The 21153-nt window shown below is 42.3% G+C and overlaps 1 protein-coding gene across 2 annotated transcripts in view; it reads right to left on the bottom strand.

Moving 5' to 3' along the window:
* LOC124556842 (cAMP-specific 3',5'-cyclic phosphodiesterase-like) overlaps positions 1–21153 on the bottom strand; it is a 931691-nt gene that overhangs the window by 6852 nt on the left and 903686 nt on the right. For both annotated transcript variants that reach the window (XM_047130860.1, XM_047130861.1), the window contains 6 exons: positions 18671–18764; positions 5123–5334; positions 1747–1845; positions 1215–1479; positions 431–708; positions 89–271 (listed from right to left, as the gene is read on the bottom strand). In XM_047130860.1, coding sequence (XP_046986816.1) covers positions 89–271; positions 431–708; positions 1215–1479; positions 1747–1845; positions 5123–5334; positions 18671–18764 — 1131 coding nt within the window. The remainder of the gene's footprint in view (positions 1–88; positions 272–430; positions 709–1214; positions 1480–1746; positions 1846–5122; positions 5335–18670; positions 18765–21153) is intronic.

Below are 21153 nucleotides of genomic sequence, written 5' to 3'. Positions count from 1 at the left end.
GAGAGAGAGAGAGAGAGAGAGAGAGAGAGAGAGAGAGAGAGAGAGAGAGAGAGAGAGAATGAATGCTAATGACAGAATCTCTACAAACCTGAGACTTCTCAATTGTGGCACTGTGTCTGTCACACATTGGGCTGATGTCTAGGTTCTGTTCACGCTCTCTGTCCCCTTGCTGAAAGAATTCCTCCATCAGAAGATCAACCCATCGTCGATATAATGGAAGAGGCTTTGTAGGATTGCTCAGATCAGCACAGTGAACTAAGTTCTCTAGTACCTGGAACCAATTGTAGCAAATGCCGAATGAAGCTAGTTCAATGGCTGATAAAATCTTTCGTAAGTAATTTCATGTAACAGAGTGAAGGAAATTGGAATAAGCAACCTTCTACGGAAATAGGTAAAATAAATAACTACATCAATAACAACTGAAACATACCTGAATACGATCAGTGTAGTTGTCTAGCAGTAAAACTCCAGAGCCAGCCACTTTCTTTGTCTCCACCATTGTTTTAAGATCAGCAAGGAGAGACATGTGTTTTGACATATCAGTTGATAGTACCATGTCAATAGCCATTTTTCTTAACGTTTGGCGTTGCTTTTTGCTCATATTAACAAAAATATCGCATCCTTCATTTTGGAGGAGCTTGAAAGCTACAGCCAGGTGGTGATTTTCCAATACAGATTCATCATTGTACATCAAAGCAAGTTCAGAACCTGAAACAAGCAAAATGAAATATTAATGTATCCATGTGAATTAAATTAAGGAAACAAACAAATATTTCAATTAAGGAAACAAACATTATAAAAGTAAATATCAGCAGGATGTTTTCATGTCATTCATCTAAGGAAAGAGAATGAATACAAACTACAGAATGAAGTGGACTACATGCAACAAAATTAATTCCTTCCTTCCTCCCCCCCCCCCCCCCCTAAAATGATGTGATGTATGTACGAGAAAATTTGCATGGCTAAGCGAACATATGCAGCAGAATTATCGTTCAATTGAGAGTAATACTAACCCATCACTTAACTTCTGTAGTATGCTGTGTGATCACTTATATTTAAAGTAAAGCTTTGTGATAGTCAAACCATCCTTTGAATTGGCTATTGTTTTACAATCCTTTTACTTTTTATTTTTTAAGAAACCCAATGACTTAATTACAGGTTTCCCATTAAAAATAAATAAATAAAAAATAAAATAAACTTTTCTCAATGCTTACTTGAATTTATAAGGAATTGGTTGGTGAGTCCAGGGTGATCAACATCATGTATTGTGGCTGCAAACAATGCAGCCATGATTTCCAGTGGTGTAAAAACTGATTCAAGTGCAGGAGAATTGAGAAGAACATTAGTAGATTGTGTAACATCTGCTGCATGCAGACTGTTGTGAAATGGATTATCTTTGACATAATGGTCCTCCAGCGTCATCATGAATGTAATAAATGTCTTTGGAGGGATCATGAAGGTCTTCAGCAGATCACGATTCTGAAACGGAGAAGGTAAATAGTTGAAAGGCCAAGTCAATTTGTAACATAAAAATTGCAAAAATGAATTAACACCAACAGCATTTTTGCCTTGCCTGCTGTTCTTAGTTTCAGACACAGACCATTGTAACAAATGATAATCAAACTGCTATACATTTCATAAAGTAACAGTTATTATCTCTTTATCATAAATTCCTGCTTCGCACTACTTGAACGACATTTCTTCATAAAGATGCATTATTTAAATGAGAAATTGTGACTTACTAACCTGGAAAGCTGTGTAAGCAACGCAAGTCAGAGGTCTGCCATTGGATAGCTCTCCTATTTTGAATATATCAATGCCCCATGTGTCAATTTCTGCAATCAGCTGTAAAAGAAATACAAACAATGAAAAATTTTTTGGTCCCAGATTTGAAACATACCGTGATGAAACTAAACAGCATTAATTGAATTTATGTTGCAAACAGAAACAAAACATTTCACAGAGGGTAGTACCAAACTTGCTGTCCCTCCCTTTGAAGCATCCATGTATAACCTCTTTAAAGAAATATATTTGATTATTCTTTTCTGCAAGGATAAAAAATAATATTGCAACAAGGATTTGAAAAGTAATTCGTGCATACTATCATGGAGTGTTTTCAGAAGCATATGTAGCTCTTCCAATTTATTATTACCAGAGTGGCCTTGCAGTTTAAGTATGTGACTCAAAATTGCAAATTTTCCTAGCCACACTGTTTATTGATTTGAAGTGTCTTACATATTTCGATTATACACCATTTTCAAAGGCTAAATGGAAAACAAAAACATAGTATAATTAGTGAAGAAATGGTTACATCTCTGGAGAAGTCTTACCACATATAAAAGTATGGGTACATACTACTTAGTCATCTGTTACAGTCAACAGACATTGCTCATGAGAAAATAATAATAGCTTAAATGAATTGTGTTAGTTACTATGGTATACAGTTCATTAATGATATATCATCATGATATTATTTACCACACGTTAAATATAGTAATTTACCAATCAGGATTGACCATAACCCAATTACACATTTTAAAATAATGGCTGTATGTAAGAATAAACATTGCATACATGCTATAATATACACATGTAGATTTACATCATGGAAGAATAACTAGTGAGAAATTAAATAGATTATTGTGAAGGGGAGAGGAGAGGAAAAAGAGGGATGGAACGTTGGGGGAAGGGGGAAGGAAGACAGTTTAAGTAGAAATATTATAACTAAGACAAAATTATTCCTGATGTAAAGGATGTTCCAAGCAAAATCAGTTGTGTTTATAGTCACTTAAGAAACAGCCATTTGTACCACCATGTTCAGTATATAAGCCCATTATTACAGCCTTAAAAAAGACTATTACAGTCTTACAGTCAATAAGAGAAAGGGGTTGCTAATTTTGGTGGAGGGGGGGGAAGGGTGTAGTTAAGAAGTGTGAAGCAGGATGTTAGTAGAGGTGTAAGTTTGAGAAGTAAATACAAGATTTCTTTACAAATTTCATTGCAATTAAAAATAATGCTTACATCTCATAGTGGAATCACAGTATTAATTATATTATAAAAATGATCACTGCTATTATAAGATTTAAAGTAAGCTATACAACTAAAGTCTGGCTTCCTAGAACAATGTATGATGTGTGCATGAAGTATAGGATATAGAACAAGTTTTCCACTTTCTAGTAAAGGCTATATTACAGGTAACAGTTGTAATGTAGACAATTTCTATGGATATAGTGCTGATGCTAGGGAAATTTACACAAGATAGAAGTGCCTGTATTCAATAAATGTTACATAATGTGAACTAAATAGAGGAAAATTCTTATAAGCAATAAAGAAGATGCAGTCGCCATCTGGCAGGCTGCTATATTTAACGCATTGTAAGTAATATCATAATGATACATCATGAACAGACCGTATGCCTTAGTGACTTTCATAACACAGCTAAGCTATAATTATTTTTTCACAAGCAATGCCATCTAGGTTTTCCAAAAGACTACACTATTTTGTTCATAGTTAGGCATATGACGAGTGTAATACAACATTACTTATTTTACTACCCTTAAAGACTTACCATGTGTGTGTGTGTATATGTATTTTGAATTAGTGCAAATAGAGGATGTAGTAATGACCAACTGTAATTGTAAATCTTACATATAGGCTGAAACATTTTCACAAGGAATGCTATCTATCTTGCTGTTAAGTTTGCACATATGCATTTAACAACACAATTAATCATTTGAACAAATGTAAAATAACAATCCACTAATTTTACTCTCATTTTGTTTTTAATCTTTAATACAAGTCTGTAAAATCACAAGATGTAAATGGTAGACATATTGCTACCCTAGCGTGCTATTGCAGCCGACTTCACTGAAAACCACATGCATTAAAACGACGTATTTTGCACTTGTCCGTTCTCCACAATAGATGATTAAGTGCTACGTACTCTTATGTTCAGCATATGCAGTGTTTTTCACATGAATGCTTTTATATGTGGTAAGAGTCCCCCCCCCCCCCCCCCCAGATAGTTCAGTTTTACTGTGGATTCAGAGTAACCATTTGTTCACAGATGATACTATCCTTGCCGGCCAGAGTGGCCGTGCGGTTCTAGGCGCTGCAGTCTGGAACCGCGAGACCGCTACGGTCGCAGGTTTGAATCCTGCCTCGGGCACGGATGTGTGTGACGTCCTTAGGTTAGTTAGGTTTAACTAGTTCCAAGTTCTAGGGGACTAATGACCTTAGAAGTTGAGTCCTCATAGTGCTCAGAGCCATTTTTGATACTATCCTTTGAAAATGATGTATAATTAAAATGCATAAAGCAGTTCCAATCACTAAACAGTGCATCTAATATAATTTGAAATTTTAAGTTCAACATTGTCACTATGCCTGACAATGCATATTTGCAGATCATTAGTTAACTATGTGATTTGTAAATGGGGAAAGGTTGGCTGGAGAGAGGGATATGCCAAGAGTGAGTAGAGTTTGAAAGTACTGTAGCATCCCAGAAATACAATTTATTGCAGAATACTCAATCTAAAATTATGCATTAAATAGTTATAGTATTAAATATGAATTAATGCTTTTGTGCAAGTGACTTTCAGACATACAATGTATGTGTTGACACTTCAACCAATCCCAACAATGAATTGAAACAAAATGTACCCACAGTCCAGCACCATCTGCAGCTGTGGCAGTTACATTGTTACTACTGCACAACATGTTTCCATATGGAAATCCTATAAAGTAGACTGCTTGCTTTCGACTGGAAAGCACACCGAATGGTGCATCATGGCCAGGGTGCTTTATCACCCATGTCAGTGGGTCCTAAGCTTACAGTGAAAGGTCATGTCCGTGAAACATTATTATATGACTGCATTAATGTCCAAGGTAACTTGACAAGCAGGAGGGTAAAATATCATACTTTAACTTATGTACAATACTGATAGGTTTTAATGTTAACAATACAAGTAGAAAAAGTGACTACTCAGAGTATAGGCGAATTTTTGAGTGTTGTTTGGAAGTTCAGCTATGTTCTCAGTTTACTTCGTGTGTCTGTTGACTGCTCAATGGCTGAACTATACACCGAGTTGCCACATTTACTGATTACGACATAGGGCAGACGTACCGTGCCGAGCTCTTCCTCGTATGGTGTCTCGACGCCGTGCTTGGGCAGCTTCTCACCAGTGAAGGAGTTTGTGTGGCACAGGGGCCGCTTCACCCCAGAGATCTGTGACATGGTGGCGCCCGCGCCAGGGCGCGGGCGCTCCTTCTTCTTGACAGTGCGCTGCTCAGAATCTTCCACCCGCAGAGATGGCAAGTCCAACTCCTGCTGCTTGTCTGCAACAACACGTCAGTGCGTAAACTCGCTGATCTCAAATACTAATTGTTGCCTACAATTTGCTATTCACCAGATCTCCATCTAATCTCACAGCTCAAGACATTGTTATTTTTATTTGCATTTATCTGGTCCAGTAAATAATACATATACGGTACAGCACATCAGATATTCGTCAAGACAGTGCAAATATATCTTCATGTTTACATGATGTTTTCTATGTATTAATGAGTATATTTTTTCAGCCCTAACTTATAATTAAACCACTTTATCTAGAAAATTACAACCGAAAATATGAACAAACTAATATTAACAATCACAGTTTTTAGATGTGACAAGTAGACAGTCACATTTACACAATATTTTTGTAAGTGATAAAGAATGTGCTTATACACGTAACATTAACTTACTTGGGCTCTCAAAGATGTTGGAAGAACTCTTCCAGATTATTTAAGCAATGCATTAATGTATATATTCTTTTAACACTGCTTCAATTTTGTTAGGTCATTTATTACTTTAAATTCATTTGGAAACTTACTGTAAATAATTTTACAATCCTTTCTGGCACAAACTGGAGAGTGTGAAAGTCAGTTTTCTGCCTTGTATTATGTTGCAGATTTTCATTTTTGAGCAGAAGACAATCATTTTTATTGCATATTTCTTATTAATAAATATTGTACTTTCAAAGTGCAAATACATGGAAGAGGAAGAATCCTCATACTTTTGAAACAGTCATCTGCAGGGCTTGTTCCTTTTTATTCCAACCATGATTCTCACTATCCTTTTTTGTATCCTGGTGAGTTTTAGGCAGAATGGTGAGTTAATCCAGAAAGTGATACCATGCTTCTGAATAGAATGCAGATTAGCATAATAAAAAGTCATTATACAGTCCTTATGACAACAGTTTTCAAGTACTCTCATTATATAGCACATGGTACTTAGTCTCTTAAATATGCTGTCAACGTGAACATCCCATCTACAGTTATCAAGAGCCAGATTCCCAGAAATTTTGTATAAGCAACACTTGCAATGTCTGTGTCTGATATCTGCATTTTTTTGCACTTTTCACTGTTTCTTTTGACATGAAAATTTAACGCAATTGTTTAACTCTTATTTATTATTAGCTTATTTGACTGAAGCAGTTCACAACACTAGTTAATGTCTCGGATAATGTTGTGTGCAACATTTCTGCTGTCTTCCCACTGATTAAAACCCTTGTGTCATCTGCACTCTGGCTGGAGACAATTGGGGGGGGGGGGGGGGGGGGGGGGGAACCTTTCAGGTGTAACGAGCAAGAGGCAGTCCCACAAAAATAAAAATCTCTTTCAACTGAACTCACATCCTCTCTCGGAAAACAGAGACGTATCAGTTTGAAGAAAGCCAAAACATTTAACAGATCTTGACTGGTAATAAGTGTACTATGAACCATACTAATATTCTGTCATTCACCTGAAAGTTAGACCCCCATCCCTTCTCTCCTCTCTCACAGCTCAGACCCTGAGTTCTTACTCTCTTCGAACTGTACCTCTGGGATTCTACAAATTGGAAATATGGTATACAACGTACATCGATTTAAAAGATGCCTACGATGAAAAACATGTGCATTTATGCCTAAAAACAATGACTTTCATTGTCAAACTGAAAACTTTTCACGTTGGCTGCGTATACGAACACTTCATCCAGTTATTTTTATGGACAAGAATAACTGTGTGTGCTATGATTAGTCCAATCGCGTCTTTGGTACCTAAGGGAGCGTATTCAGCTGAAACACACTCCTTTATTCTGTTCTGAAAACCAATTTTTTTAATTTCGTAAAAAAGACTTTCGTGATATGTAAGGATTCTATATTTGAGCTTCACTTGCTTTAGATTTATCAGCGTTGATATAACAGTTTCCTTAGACTTAAATGAACCTGTGACCGTGTTAGTCTGGCCCGATTCGAGCTCTGTGCACTACAGCAGTACGCTGACACGTTGTACGGAAGTGTAGTAGGTTACTACTCCTTGGAGCTACAGGTGCCCCAATATATAATCACTTGCAGCGTGAACATTCATTCTTTCGTGAACAGTTGTTTTCAGTTTTCCCTCCAATCAATGTAAGTCTGCAGTCTGCTTTACCCATATGATCACTCCACTTTACACCCACAGCCACTGTCATAACTAGCTTATTTGCACTTGCGCGTATTGTAGTCAAAGTCCAACACATTATCACGTTTTGTAGACCCATCATGTTCAACAACTTCAAGGTGTAACTGTGAGAGTCATATTTATGGTAGAGGGGGAGGGGGGGAGAGGAGTTGTTTGGTTCAGACAACTTAAGTTATCAATAACGTGCGAAAAGTTTGAGATTTCAGTGGGTGCTACCTCCCAAGTCAATGAAAATGTGGCAGCTGTGACCCTCCCACAATTCTATGATAGGCCGGCCGAAGTGGCCGAGCGGTTCTAGGCACTTCAGTCTGGAACCACACGACCGCTACGGCCGCAGGTTCGAATCCTGCTTCGGGCATGGATGTGTGTGATGTCCTTAGGTTAGTTAGATTTAAGCAGTTCTAGGGGACTGATGACCTCAGATGTTAAGTCCCATAGTGCTCAGAGCCATTTGAACCATTTGAATTCTATGATACAAATACCAAATAATCTGTGTTTATTTTGATCTCTCTCCGCGCAGTACAGCGCGCCTACATTCTGCCTTCTGCGCACTTACAATTTCTCCTTTTTTAGCAACATCGTTGGAAATGAAATTAAAACACTGTATAGCGCTCTGCGTTTTGTGACATGAACTGGAATATCCTTACGACAATAACTTCGAGAACAAATAAAGGGACACACAGAAGGGTGTATTCGCAACGATAATTAATTATAAAATTTGTATGACATATTTCAGACTCGAGGTATATATACCACAAAGAGCAACTGATGTTTATTGGAGGAGTGAACCTTGCATCCCTTTGGTGAACGACTGTTTTTTCGGTAACGGCATATTAGCCAAAATTAAAGAACTATTGTTTTTCGTAGGCGAAGGGAAAGGTCTTAGAAAACTCTTTGGTTAGATGAGAATCATTAGGAAAAAGTCTGTACTCCTTAGCTGTCTGGCGCAAACAATGAAGCTCAGCGGCTGCCCCCTCTGATGAAATGTTCAACTATAGACGAAGGTTTGTCATGCGACGTCCGCCCAGACGAAACTACGAGAACAATGACGATAAAAACGGAAAAAAAGTTGTCAGAGCGTCTGACTTCCATGCAGTGGGATCGGGCACGATTCCCGGCCGGATCTTCGGCCGGGGACTGGATCTTGTGTGTCAATATTTCATCATCATCAACAAGCAAATAGCCCAGTGTGGCGTCAACTGAAAAGACTTGTTCAGGTGGGGACTCAAGGCCATCAATGCCATACGATCATTTCATCCCTTTTTTTCCTTTTCTTGTTTTCATTGGAGAAAAGCAGCAGAATGAAAGCGACGCTGCACTTGGGAGCAATCAAATAGTTAGCGTGTCCCACTGAACTCTTGCCTCAGCTCGCTCGTATCCCACTACAGATCGATGCCTTCCTATCTACATCTAAACTTAGCAGCTCAGTGCGACGAAGAACGAACGGATTAACCACGTAAACAGTGAGCGGAATCAACTCAGTCACCGGCAACAATGGAATTCATGTAAAAAAGCTCAACAATGTATTGTCTCTAGATGTAACTCGTGTCATCTACACATTCTTCGCAAGATACATAAAGGACCAAAATTTCTTTGAACAAAAGTCTTGTGCAAATCAGATTCTTAATAATATTTATTACTGAATATAAAAGATTGACAAAGTTGTTTCTTGATCTTCATATTCGTACATAAAACGTGCAGTTTGCAACTCGTGTTACCCTCATAAAACCCAACACGGTAGAAATTCTGCCCAGTACCGCTACAGTAAGTCTTTCAGTCGTCGGTGGACTACGCAGATGAAAATGAACTTTCTTTCAGAAAACAGTTATGACACTAATCAGCATACTTTATACCGCATTGAAGTGGGTAGCACACAGCAGCTGATACCAATTTCTCATCTGAAGCTGGAGAACGTTCCTCGAAATATACTCTGAAAAGTGTTGCCCTATTTTCTTGCTTATATGACATCTTTTATTCAGGATTTACTGTCATATGGACACTGTGATATGTAGCAAAATAAACCTTTTGTTTCCTCTCTGCTAGTAGCAATGAAAGAGAGGCAACTGTTAAGAAATGGACAGTGGGGTTCAGACGTGGTCGTGATTCCCTGAAAGGTTATACACGGGAAAGAGTTCCAGGAACTACAATCACACACGAAAATATCGAGGAACTACACAATACGGTACGGAACAATCAGGGATCAAAGGTACATTACATTACATGAGTAGTAGTTGTAGTAGTATTGCGTATTTTACGTGTAGAATTAACTATGAGGAAGCTTTGTGCAAGATGGGTGCCAAGTTTGCCGAACGCTGACCAGAGCAAATAAGTAAAATTTGTTAATGTTTGGAATGTTTCAAGAAGAACACAACTGATTCTGTTCGTCAGTTTTTGTTGGTGATGAGAAGTGGGTCCATTTCTTCACTCCAGACACAAAAAATTAATCAAGGCAGTGGAAAGAAGCCGGTAATCATGCACCGTAACAGATGAGCCCGTTTGGTCTGCCTGACGCCTTATAGAGAGGAAAAGTAATTATTATTGACTACGCTCCACAAGGTATGGCAATAACTGACCAATGTTAAAGGAACAACTACGAGACCTGAACTGTAAGGGGGGTTGGGGCGGCATCATCATTCTTCAGGAAAATGAAACTACCCATTAAGATACTTTGGAAATGGCGAAGCTGAAAAACTACACGTACGGACTGTTAGAGAACCTATTTCCGAAGATCACTTCGAATTTCTGCATCTAAAGAAATTTGTGAGCGGAAGACGCTCCGAGTGTACTGAAGAGGGTATAGTCGTGGCTGGAAATCATACAGATCAGGCTCTCTCTCTCTCTCTCTCTCTCTCACTCTCTCTCTCTCCGGTGTTGCAATCACCTCGCTGGAAAACTTAGGACAAAGTGCATTGTCGTTGACACAGAGATTGAGCCGAAAAATACACCGACGGCAAAAAATCGCGACACCAAGGAGGAGTTGTGCCACATAAGCAAAACTTCGTAGGCGTGTTTCTACGTCTGGAAGATGACGTCTATTGAAATTTTGCGCCAGTCGATAAGACTGGAGTAGCAGCGGCACTATGAAGATGTGAATCAGATTTGCTTTAAATACACGCTGTAACCGTCACGAGTGTTAGTTACCTTTGAAATTGGACATGGTGTGTTGATGTTATTCATAAATGGAAATGTCGTGTGGCTAGGGCCTCCCGTCGGGTAGACCGTTCGCCTGGTGCAGGTCTTTCGATTTGACGCCACTTCGGCGACCTGCGCGTCGATGGGGATGAAATGATGATGATTAGGACAGCACAACACCCAGTCCCTGAGCGGAGAAAATTTCCGACCCAGCCGGGAATCGAACCCGGGCCCTTAGGATTGACAGTCTGTCACGCTGACCACTCAGCTACCGGGGCGGACCGATGTTATTCATAACGCATTTAAAGTGACAAAGACGCCATTATCAACACGTCACCGAGTTTGAACGAGGCCGTATAATAGGGCTCCGAAAGCCGGATGTTCCTTCTGCAGTGCCGCAGAAAGACTTGGCAGGAATGTAGCCACTGTACATGGCTGCTGGCGGCGGTGGTCACGGGAATGTACGATCGCGAAAGGTCGGGCACCGTACGGCTACTTGGCACTACCGAGAGGGACGACCATCGTGTTCGGGGTTCTGGCACATCGTACTGCCTCTGCAGCAGCAATTTGAGCAGCATGTGGCATCAGTGGCACAATGAACTGTTACATATCGGTTACTTCAAGTACAGCTCCAAGCCAAACGCCCTGTAGCATGCGATTAGTCGAGCGGTCTTGTGTGTGTGTGTGTGTGTGTGTGTGTGTGTGTGTGTGTGTGTGTGCAGGATAATTTAGGTTAAGTAATGTGTAAGCTTAGGGACTGATGACCTTAGCAGTTAAGTCCCATAAGATTTCACACACATTCCCCCGTAGCATGCATTCCACTGACCCCAAACCACTGCTCTTTGTGACTTCACAGGTGTCAAGAGAGACCACACTGGACAGCGGGATGGAGGTCTGTCGTGTTTTCTGATGAAAGCTGGTTCTTCCTCTGTGCTAGGTAAGGCCATGTGTTGGTTAGGAAGAGGCAAGCTGATGTCCTGCAACAACACTGGGCCTATCCCTGGAGCTATGGTCTGGGGGTGTGATTTCGTATGACAGCAGGGGTACTCTCGTGGTTATCTCACTCACCCTGACTGCACCCTAGTGATTTGAACTGTTGTGCTGCCATTCATGACCACCATTCCAGGTGGTGTTTTCCGACAGGATAACACTCGCCCACATACCACTGTTGTAACGCAAAAACGTGGTCTACCGAGTGTCGACGTGTTGCGTTGGCCTGTTCGATCACGATATCAGTCTCCAACCGAGCACATTTGGGACATCATCGAACGACAACTCCGGCGTCATTCACAAACCTCATTTTCACTGCATTGGCCGGCCAAGGGGAAATAGGCATCCAACTCCATCCCATAAACTGACATCCGGCATCTGTTAAACACGATGCGTGCACGATTGCATGGTTGTATTCAATATTCTAGCGGTTACAACGGTTATTAATGTACCAGTATTTCACATTTGCAACGGCTTATCTAGCGCTTACATTAACCTGTGACCTTGTAATATTAATCAAACATGTTACCGCGACAAATGTATTCCCGAAATTTCGGTACTCTACATTCATTATTTTTTGGTCCTACGATGTTCTTCCGTCAGTGTATGTATCTCTTTGAACGTAAGAAAATGTGACGCTGCCAGTCCGACGAATTTTCTCCTCACCGTCGTAGAACCAGACGTGCTACTTAAAACCACAACGGTAGATGCGCTTCTGGAAAATCTTAACACGACGCCTTTGACAAGGCGTGGCTGGCGCGGACTGTGCTCAAACGATCGTCTCCTACAGGCGTGGCCAGAATCACTGTGTACAATTTGTCAACAGACAGCTAATTTGTTTGTCTGTCGGCGAGAGCGAGTTACTCATGGTCGTGGCTTCCTGTTGTGTGCGACAGCGGCCACTTATCTGGAAACTTGCAACGTCCGCGCGCGCTGCCGCCTGGGATGCGGCCAAGTCAGAGGACGCTGCGACATCACCTGTTGCGTAGCTGCACACTAAATCTTCGCAAATGCTGCTTGAGGGCAGGCCCTCGGCAAACAGGAACCCTATTGTAAAACTGAATGACCTACCAAGAAAGAGGTATCTGTATAGGTAGCCAGATGACGAGAAGAGACTTCCTCGCTACATACAGTTATCCTTTGCAAAATGCAGTTAATTTTATAAACACAATTGCCAGTGACAGCAACGTACGATTGTAAAATACTACCGGACGCTGTGTGGTTGTAACGCTGTGTTGTTGTAACACACTCTCTCTCTCTCTCTCTCTCTCTCTCTCTCTCTCTCTCTCTCTCTCTCTCTCTCTCTCTCTCTCTACAGAAAAGCAGCAGCAGCAGACCCAGATCGAGGCGAACGAGTGTAGGTACTCCCAAGACTGACTGAACTGCTAGGACAATTCTGGCTAAAACTCTGGTTTTGATTATTAGAGTTTGACCAGGGTACAGAGCTTTTAGATACATGGACACGTCGTACTAGTCACGGTAACATGACCAAAACACAATCTACACCATCACAGGTTCTACATTTGCAGACAAAGGAAGCCTATATTTTTGCAGAATAGGAGAGTGACTAGAGAGGCATTAACTGTATTGACGGCTATCAGAGAGAGACTGAATTTGTGTCACGTAAAGACATGATTCGTCTCGTCAGTGGCGATAGGCTGTACTCGAGGTATTTGTTCAAAAAATGTTCAAATGTGTGTGAAATCTTATGGGACTTAAGTACTGAGGTCATCAGTCCCTAAGCTTACACACTACGTAACCTAAATTATCATAAGGACAAACACACCTATGCCCGAGGGATGACTCTAACCTCCGCCGGGACCAGCCGCATAGTCTATGACTGCAGCACCTTAGACCCCTCAGCTAATCCCACGCGGCGAGGTATTTGTTGAAAATTAGGAAACGGAACAAGAATTGTGTGACCTAACAAGTCGGGATTTGTGAGTAGCTACGTGCTTTGTACCCTTCTGGTAGAGGTTAGGCAGCATATCCTTTCAGTAGATCTTTATGACGTTTTGAAGTGACGCAGAACTGTGATCCTCAGTAGACAACAGACCGTACAGCCTTGAAACAAACTTTGTGACTTACTTCGACGACTTTTTTTCAGTGACCCTGCCTTCCTTGAAGACTAGAAATGACTTGCACGGGGATACAGACGAAAGTAATCGTGGAATCAACGTGAATACTGTACCCGAATAATCAAGACGAAAGAGACGCAAAGCGGGTTCCCACGCATAAAGTGGACTTAATTTCGAATTTTGAGGAGAAATCTACGTGAACAGGACTACAGGCCAACAGTGAATCTTAATTAAGTGGTATGTCCTCTACATAAATCGCAGACAATGAACATGAATGTATGTCAGTGTGTATGTACATGTTGCCAAGAAGTGTTTGTTGTCAAAACATCTTTAATTTAAGAAGTGTTTAGAATTAGATGAGAGGTACCCAGGAAGACTCAACTCTGATGGGGGAGCTTTGATTCGTATCTTATTCAAATAAACCTGCTTACAGTGATTTGTGGAAACATGGAAAATAAAAATCGCTCTTATTCAAATAAACCTGCTTACGGTGATTTGTAGAAACATGGAAAATAAAAATCGTATTCGGCAGGAATGTGATTGCAGCTCTGTATGGCCATCTGGAATGGGCGTTTCCGCAGTCACTGATGGAGAATGCTGGATGGCTCCATAAAGAATGAAAAAGCCGACTTCCTCTTCCATCCTCCCCCAGTCAGAATTTTAGCTTCGGCTCTAATGATCTCGTTTTCAACGGAACAGCAAACTGCAATCTTTTTCATTCTTCTAGATCGGTGTGCAGTGTACATGCGTAGTTTCCACAAATATAGTGCTATTCTTCGAATATCAGGACAACGATCTTTCTAATGCTTACAATGAAATGTAGAGCAGTCAACATATTACAGCGTCATTCTGTTTTTAATAGAGCTAAATAATGTTCAGTAACAGACATTGCGATGCAATGGAACAGGATCCACACATTACCGCTTAGTTGTTCCTTTTTATGGAACAATATTTCTAAGGATAGTAAAACTTCCAGCTTGAGGGAACACCCGCTTGTACTAGAAATACACTCCTGGAAATGGAAAAAAGAACACATTGACACCGGTGTGTCAGACCCACCATACTTGCTCTGGACACTGCGAGAGGGCTGTACAAGCAATGATCACACGCACGGCACAGCGGACACACCAGGAACCGCGGTGTTGGCCGTCGAATGGCGCTAGCTGCGCAGCATTTGTGCACCGCCGCCGTCAGTGTCAGCCAGTTTGCCGTGGCATACGGAGCTCCATCGCAGTCTTTAACACTGGTAGCATGCCGCGACAGCGTGGACGTGAACCGTATGTGCAGTTGACGGACTTTGAGCGAGGGCGTATAGTGGGCATGCGGGAGGCCAGGTGGACGTACCGCCGAATTGCTCAACACGTGGGGCGTGAGGTCTCCACAGTACATCGATGTTGTCGCCAGTGGTCGGCGGAAGGTGCACGTGCCCGTCGACCTGGGACCGGACCGCAGCGACGCACGGATGCACGCCAAGACCGTAGGATCCTACGCAGTGCCGTAGGGGACTGCACCGCCACTTCCCAGCAAATTAGGGACACTGTTGCTCCTGGGGTATCGGCGAGGACCATTCGCAACCGTCTCCATGAAGCTGGGCTACGGTCCCGCACACCGTTAGGCCGTCTTCCGCTCACGCCCCAACATCGTGCAGCCCGCCTCCAGTGGTGTCGCGACAGGCGTGAATGGAGGGACGAATGGAGACGTGTCGTCTTCAGCGATGAGTGTCGCTTCTGCCTTGGTGCCAATGATGGTCGTATGCGTGTTTGGCGCCGTGCAGGTGAGCGCCACAATCAGGACTGCATACGACCGAGGCACACAGGGCCAACACCCGGCATCATGGTGTGGGGAGCGATCTCCTACACTGGCCGTACACCACTGGTGATCGTCGAGGGGACACTGAATAGTGCACGGTACATCCAAACCGTCATCGAACCCATCGTTCTACCATTCCTAGACCGGCAAGGGAACTTGCTGTTCCAACAGGACAATGCACGTCCGCATGTATCCCGTGCCACCCATCGTGCTCTAGAAGGTGTAAGTCAACTACCCTGGCCAGCAAGATCTCCGTATCTGTCCCCCATTGAGCATGTTTGGGACTGGATGAAGCGTCGTCTCACGCGGTCTGCACGTCCAGCACGAACGCTGGTCCAACTGAGGCGCCAGGTGGAAATGGCATGGCAAGCCGTTCCACAGGACTACATCCAGCATCTCTACGATCGTCTCCATGGGAGAATAGCAGCCTGCATTGCTGTGAAAGGTGGATATACACTGTACTAGTGCCGACATTGTGCATGCTCTGTTGCCTGTGTCTATGTGCCTGTGGTTCTGTCAGTGTGATCATGTGATGTATCTGACCCCAGGAATGTGTCAATAAAGTTTCCCCTTCCTGGGACAATGAATTCACGGTGTTCTTATTTCAATTTCCAGGAGTGTATTTCAAGACTGGGAAGCAGCGGTAATGGTTTGGCCTTTTCCGGTGTGGCGACGTTTGGGGAAGCCGATATTGCGCCAAACCACCGGTCCACAACATCTTTGCTAGTGGTAGTTGTACGAGAAGTATGCCTACAACTTGCCACGAAACTGTCCACCCACAGACATGCGAGTATGCTTGGAAGAGTGGGCAATGTCGGTAGAGAACCCTCGAAATAAGTTACTTCTCCGCACCTACTCCTCCAAAAATATTTTTATGGACGAATTCTGACAACATACTAATTCTTTAACACAATATCTTCCAGTTACCACATGAAAGATAAAAAGACTGAGCACAAGCTCGGATTGGACAATGACGAGGAAGGAAATCGGCCGTATGCTCTCCAACTGAACCACTCCGACAATCCCTCGGGCATGGATGTGTGTGATGTCCTTAGGTTAGTTAGGTTTAAGTAGTTCTAAGTTCTAGGGGACTGATGACCACAGCTGTTAAGTCCCATAGTGCTCAGAGCCATTTGAACCATTTTTGAACCACTCCGACAATCACCTTAAGTAATTTAGAGAAACCACAGCAAAGCTAAAACCTGATAACTCGTACTTCCCAAATCTAAGTGCCGCGTCATAAGTACCACGCCAGCCCGTTTGGGAACGACAAGGCCACCCACGTGCTGCCCTCTTGTCAAAACACAAAATACTATCCATCGAAACGTGAAAACGGATTACGCATGCCACAAGAATCGTACACTAGTATAAAGGCTCTTGACACAAGAGAGCCACGTGTCGCAGAACAATGCCTCTGCCGACGCCATTTGCATCCAGTTGAGTAACTTCTACTAGGTTCGCAATAGCAAAGTAGTTTGAGGGAGTGGTGGCTGCCACAAAAGGGGTAAGTGGAAGGCCAACCGCATACTAAGACACCATTACGTAAGACCGACACTGCAACCATATCCGACTGGTAACCACGTGTAACCAATCTGCCAGTCGCTTTTAAACAGATTATTTCCTTCGATTACTTCATCATTTCACCTATACTGATCACAAAGACATGATGTTTCAAAAACAATAAATATGTCAAGACCCGTTCGTAAAGTCACGATCGGTGTCACAGCAAGTTACACTCACGGCTGCGGCGCCTCTTTTCATTGGGGTAAGACATGATATTCTGTTTCTTGTAACGTCTGTTCCTAACTGTTCTTCTGAATTAGTTTTAAACGCCCACACTGTAAAATCGGTACTTTACTTTTGAAAATAGCCATATAAGCTAAATCTAGTTAAGGATACGTGTCGCGACCTATGTCATGATAAGCTTACGGCGCCAGGGAAAAGTGTAGCCTAGATTCGTAGCTAAACGCCGCCAAAATACGCCAGAGAGCAGAGGCACACTGCTGCAACGAAGAAGCAGATTTCGTCGAGCAGTCTTGCTAATAGTTGCAAAATTTCGTTTCTAATCGCACTCTGCTCTCGTACGTAAACAGCCTCTTTCCTCAAACTGCTCTTTGACATCAGATGATTGATACAAAATTACAGTTTTAATGCATTCTGTACTGCCATTACTGATTCACTGCTGTGGACCCATCCTGGACTGTTGCTGAACGAGCGAAGTGTTTGTATGCTAGTCATCTACGACCCGTCATTTCAAGTAAAAAGAAACACTTTCACCAACGGATATTCAAGAAACCCCCAGAGCACTGATGCAGTTAGTACACGCTTCCCGCCCGTGTCACGAGGACAAGCTTCACCACAACAATGCAGTGTTAAACCGTGTGTTCAAGCAGAAGCCACATCCAGTCCTTACGAAGGCTAAACAGCGGCCATAATCCTCTGCTTTGTAACTAACTTTCGCTTAATGTTCCTAGGGCATGCAGGCTGACTTGAGAGTTCTGTTTTGTTGGCACAATGGCCTTTCGGATCAAAAGTCTTTGCCTACTTTAGACACATTTTTTGTATTTATGAATTTCTTCGGACGAAAACAGAGAAGGAGAGGATTGTAGGTGCGCGAGTTTAGAGTGAAGAAAAGGACGTTTCAGTGATCGTTATCGACGATACCGTGGATCGAAATTTTCGTTACCAAACCTGGTGCAGATTCTTGTGATTATGTACAGTCATTGCAGTAAAGGTCGGAATACCTGCTAACTCTGGGACCGATCCTTTTGTGGTCCCCGTTATGTGGTTTCGTAGTCCGAAGTTTAGGATTCGACTAGGGACGGCCAGTTGACTTCACAAGTCAACGCTATTAAAAGGTTTTCTAACAAAAGTTTTAAGCCTCTCACGAAAAATTAACATGATAAGCGGCTGTCTCGCAAAACTAACGGTGGTCTTTGAGAATGAGGCTGTCGTACGAAGGATTGCTGGTAGACTTAACACAAACCCAGGCCCGTTTATGGTGACAATGCATAATGGAAACAATGTTACTGGACTGCACCACAGTAAAATACTCAACTTTTAAATGGGAAAGCAAGAACTTCCTTTACATACATGCGTAAAAGAACACATTAGCGTAAGTGAACATGACAAAATGTAAACATGTTTTTTCTTCATTCAGTATTATGTATAGAATTACTCACCAAGAAAAGTTGAGCAGATGTACTCTGAGATCTGGTTCCCTGATTTGCTGGACTCTGAGAAATGGCTTAGTTCTTTATTCAGCATGCGTTTGAACTGTAAAAAAGGAGACAAAGTATTAATGGCGTGCAATATACAATGGAAATAATAGTAACAAATAAATAATTATTGATCAAGAGTAAAGAGGAGCAGGTCAGTCGTGAATCACTGAGTAGTGAAGATTTGTTATCTTAAACGCAACGTCTACGAAAATTACGAAATTTATCAGATTGTGGGAGAAAAGTGTTCCATTATTTTCTCGTTGAAGATCATAGCTTTTACAGCCTTACTCTCCGGCACATGCCTATATCCACAATGCAATGTTCGAATGTCTGTTCAACTTGGATAACCGGGCAATATTTATGCTGTACAGTAAAATTACAAACAATATCCCAACAGAATTCCTGAACGAGGGGGATAGTACCATGCGTCAGGTTTTTACACAGCAGACCTTCCTGATTCGGTATTTTGTTTTTATTTTCCTCTGAGTGCCAAATGCGTTTTCTTTCTCATTATACTGTGGTAGGTGATCCAAAGAGACAGACACTAACACTTGTTTCGAAAGGCGTATATCTTTCGTGAGTTCACTACCTCTTCGAAAATAAGGAAGGGGTGGCGAAGGCGGTGACAGCGCAGTGGTTAAGCGACTTTACTTTTAGTCGGAAGGAACAGGGTTCAATTACCCAACCGACCATACAGACTGAAATTTTTCGTCGTTTCCCTAAATGACTTGACGTAAATGTCAGAATGGTTTTTTTATGGGTAATTTCTTTCCTCACCCTGTTACACCTGAGATAGCGCTATGTCACTAATGACTTTGATGTCATACGGACGTAAAACTCAACCCCTCCACCCCACCCCCTCCTTCCTTCCTTCCTTTTTTCCTGATGCAAAGGATTCTGCGTCGTACTGTGTCGTATTTCTGAATCAAGGACGGAGATCCGTATCGGAAATACCATAACTGAGCGTGACAGACTATCATGTGTAGTCTGGTGTTAATACCAGACTGCAAGGCGTTAATCTCTTGCGCGGTTTTGATCTGGGTCTGTTCTCCCTTCGTTTGTTTGGCGAGGAAGTCTACTTTTCACTTTTGCGGTGTTTGCTACAATAAGGCTTTTGAGAGTTTACGATGACTTTTGAAGAAGATTATCAGCACTTTTAAGTAACAGGCTTTTGAGAAACGTGTCTTAACAGCGTAGGCTGAACGAAGTGGCGCATTGTTTAAGGAACAGGGAACATCTTTCGTATGAAACGCGTCTGATTTTTCCACATACTTTCTACTGCAATCGGGAGACCCAGGTAAACTGGAATAGGCGGTTTTTAATATGGTTTCCAAAGGCGTTCGGCGCTGTACTTCACCGTGGGCAAATAACCGAGACATGGCGACAAGTAGTAACATCTCAGATATGACTGATCGAAAGACGTTTATACTGACAGTACCCAGTACATTACACAGGACGGGGAATGGAAGTAAAATCGGACGTGCCCCACAAAAGCGTGACAGGACAGCTAAGGATCTGTATATACAAAAACGACTTATCGCACTTTTAGATTGTTCGCTGACGATGTACCATCGCTGGGCAGTTGTAACCGTTTGGTGCATCACGATGGCTATCTTTAACTGAGGATAAATGCATGGTAATGTTCATAAACAAGATAAAAATAACACGATAACGCAGGATTAAAGGATTAGCGGAAAACTTCCGAACCCTGGCACGTTGATTGAATATCGTGAGTGAGTACCACACGACGTGATTTGAAACTGAACGAACACCTACAGAGAAAAGTGACGCAGCAGTATGACATTACACATGCATGCGGGGGAGCCGTTATTCAAATCTCTGTCCAGCAACACAGATCAAGGTTTCTGGTGGTTTAATCGCGAATTCCAGGAAACTGCTCATTCCCTTCTCTAATCCGAGCTCCTGCTCCATCTCTGATAAGCTCGTTGTCGACGGTGTTTTAAACTCAATTCTTCCTTCCTTCGAGAGCATTTGAAATCTGTAGTAGGAAAGGTGAATAGAAGAACTGCATTTGATGGTAGAGTTCTGGTATAGTACGGAGCATCTATAAAGGAAACAAAAAAGGCTCTGAGCACTATGGGACTTAACAGCTGTGGTCATCAGTCCCCTAGAACTTAGAACTACTTAAACCTAACTAACCTAAGGACATCACACACATCCATGCCCGAGGCAGGATTCGAACCTGCGACCGTAGCAGTCGCACGGTTCCGGACTGCGTGCCTAGAACCGAGAGACCACCGCGGCCGGCAAGAAACCACACTCTAGGGTGCCCCAGCGTTTGGATAAATCTGGCAGCAGAAATCAAAGCTATATAGAAAAACACACTGCTAGGATCTTACCCGGTTAAGTTAGTCCAGATTTAATTTTTAGAGAGGCTGAGAGTACTAGTGCGGGAATGTTTTGGAAGAACGTCGATGTCATTC

The sequence above is a fragment of the Schistocerca americana genome, chromosome X, assembly GCF_021461395.2.
Source record: "Schistocerca americana isolate TAMUIC-IGC-003095 chromosome X, iqSchAmer2.1, whole genome shotgun sequence".
Lineage (NCBI taxonomy): Eukaryota > Metazoa > Arthropoda > Insecta > Orthoptera > Acrididae > Schistocerca > Schistocerca americana.
The sequence above is the reverse complement of the archived record's forward strand: the minus strand, read 5'-3'. Positions and strand labels throughout refer to the sequence as shown.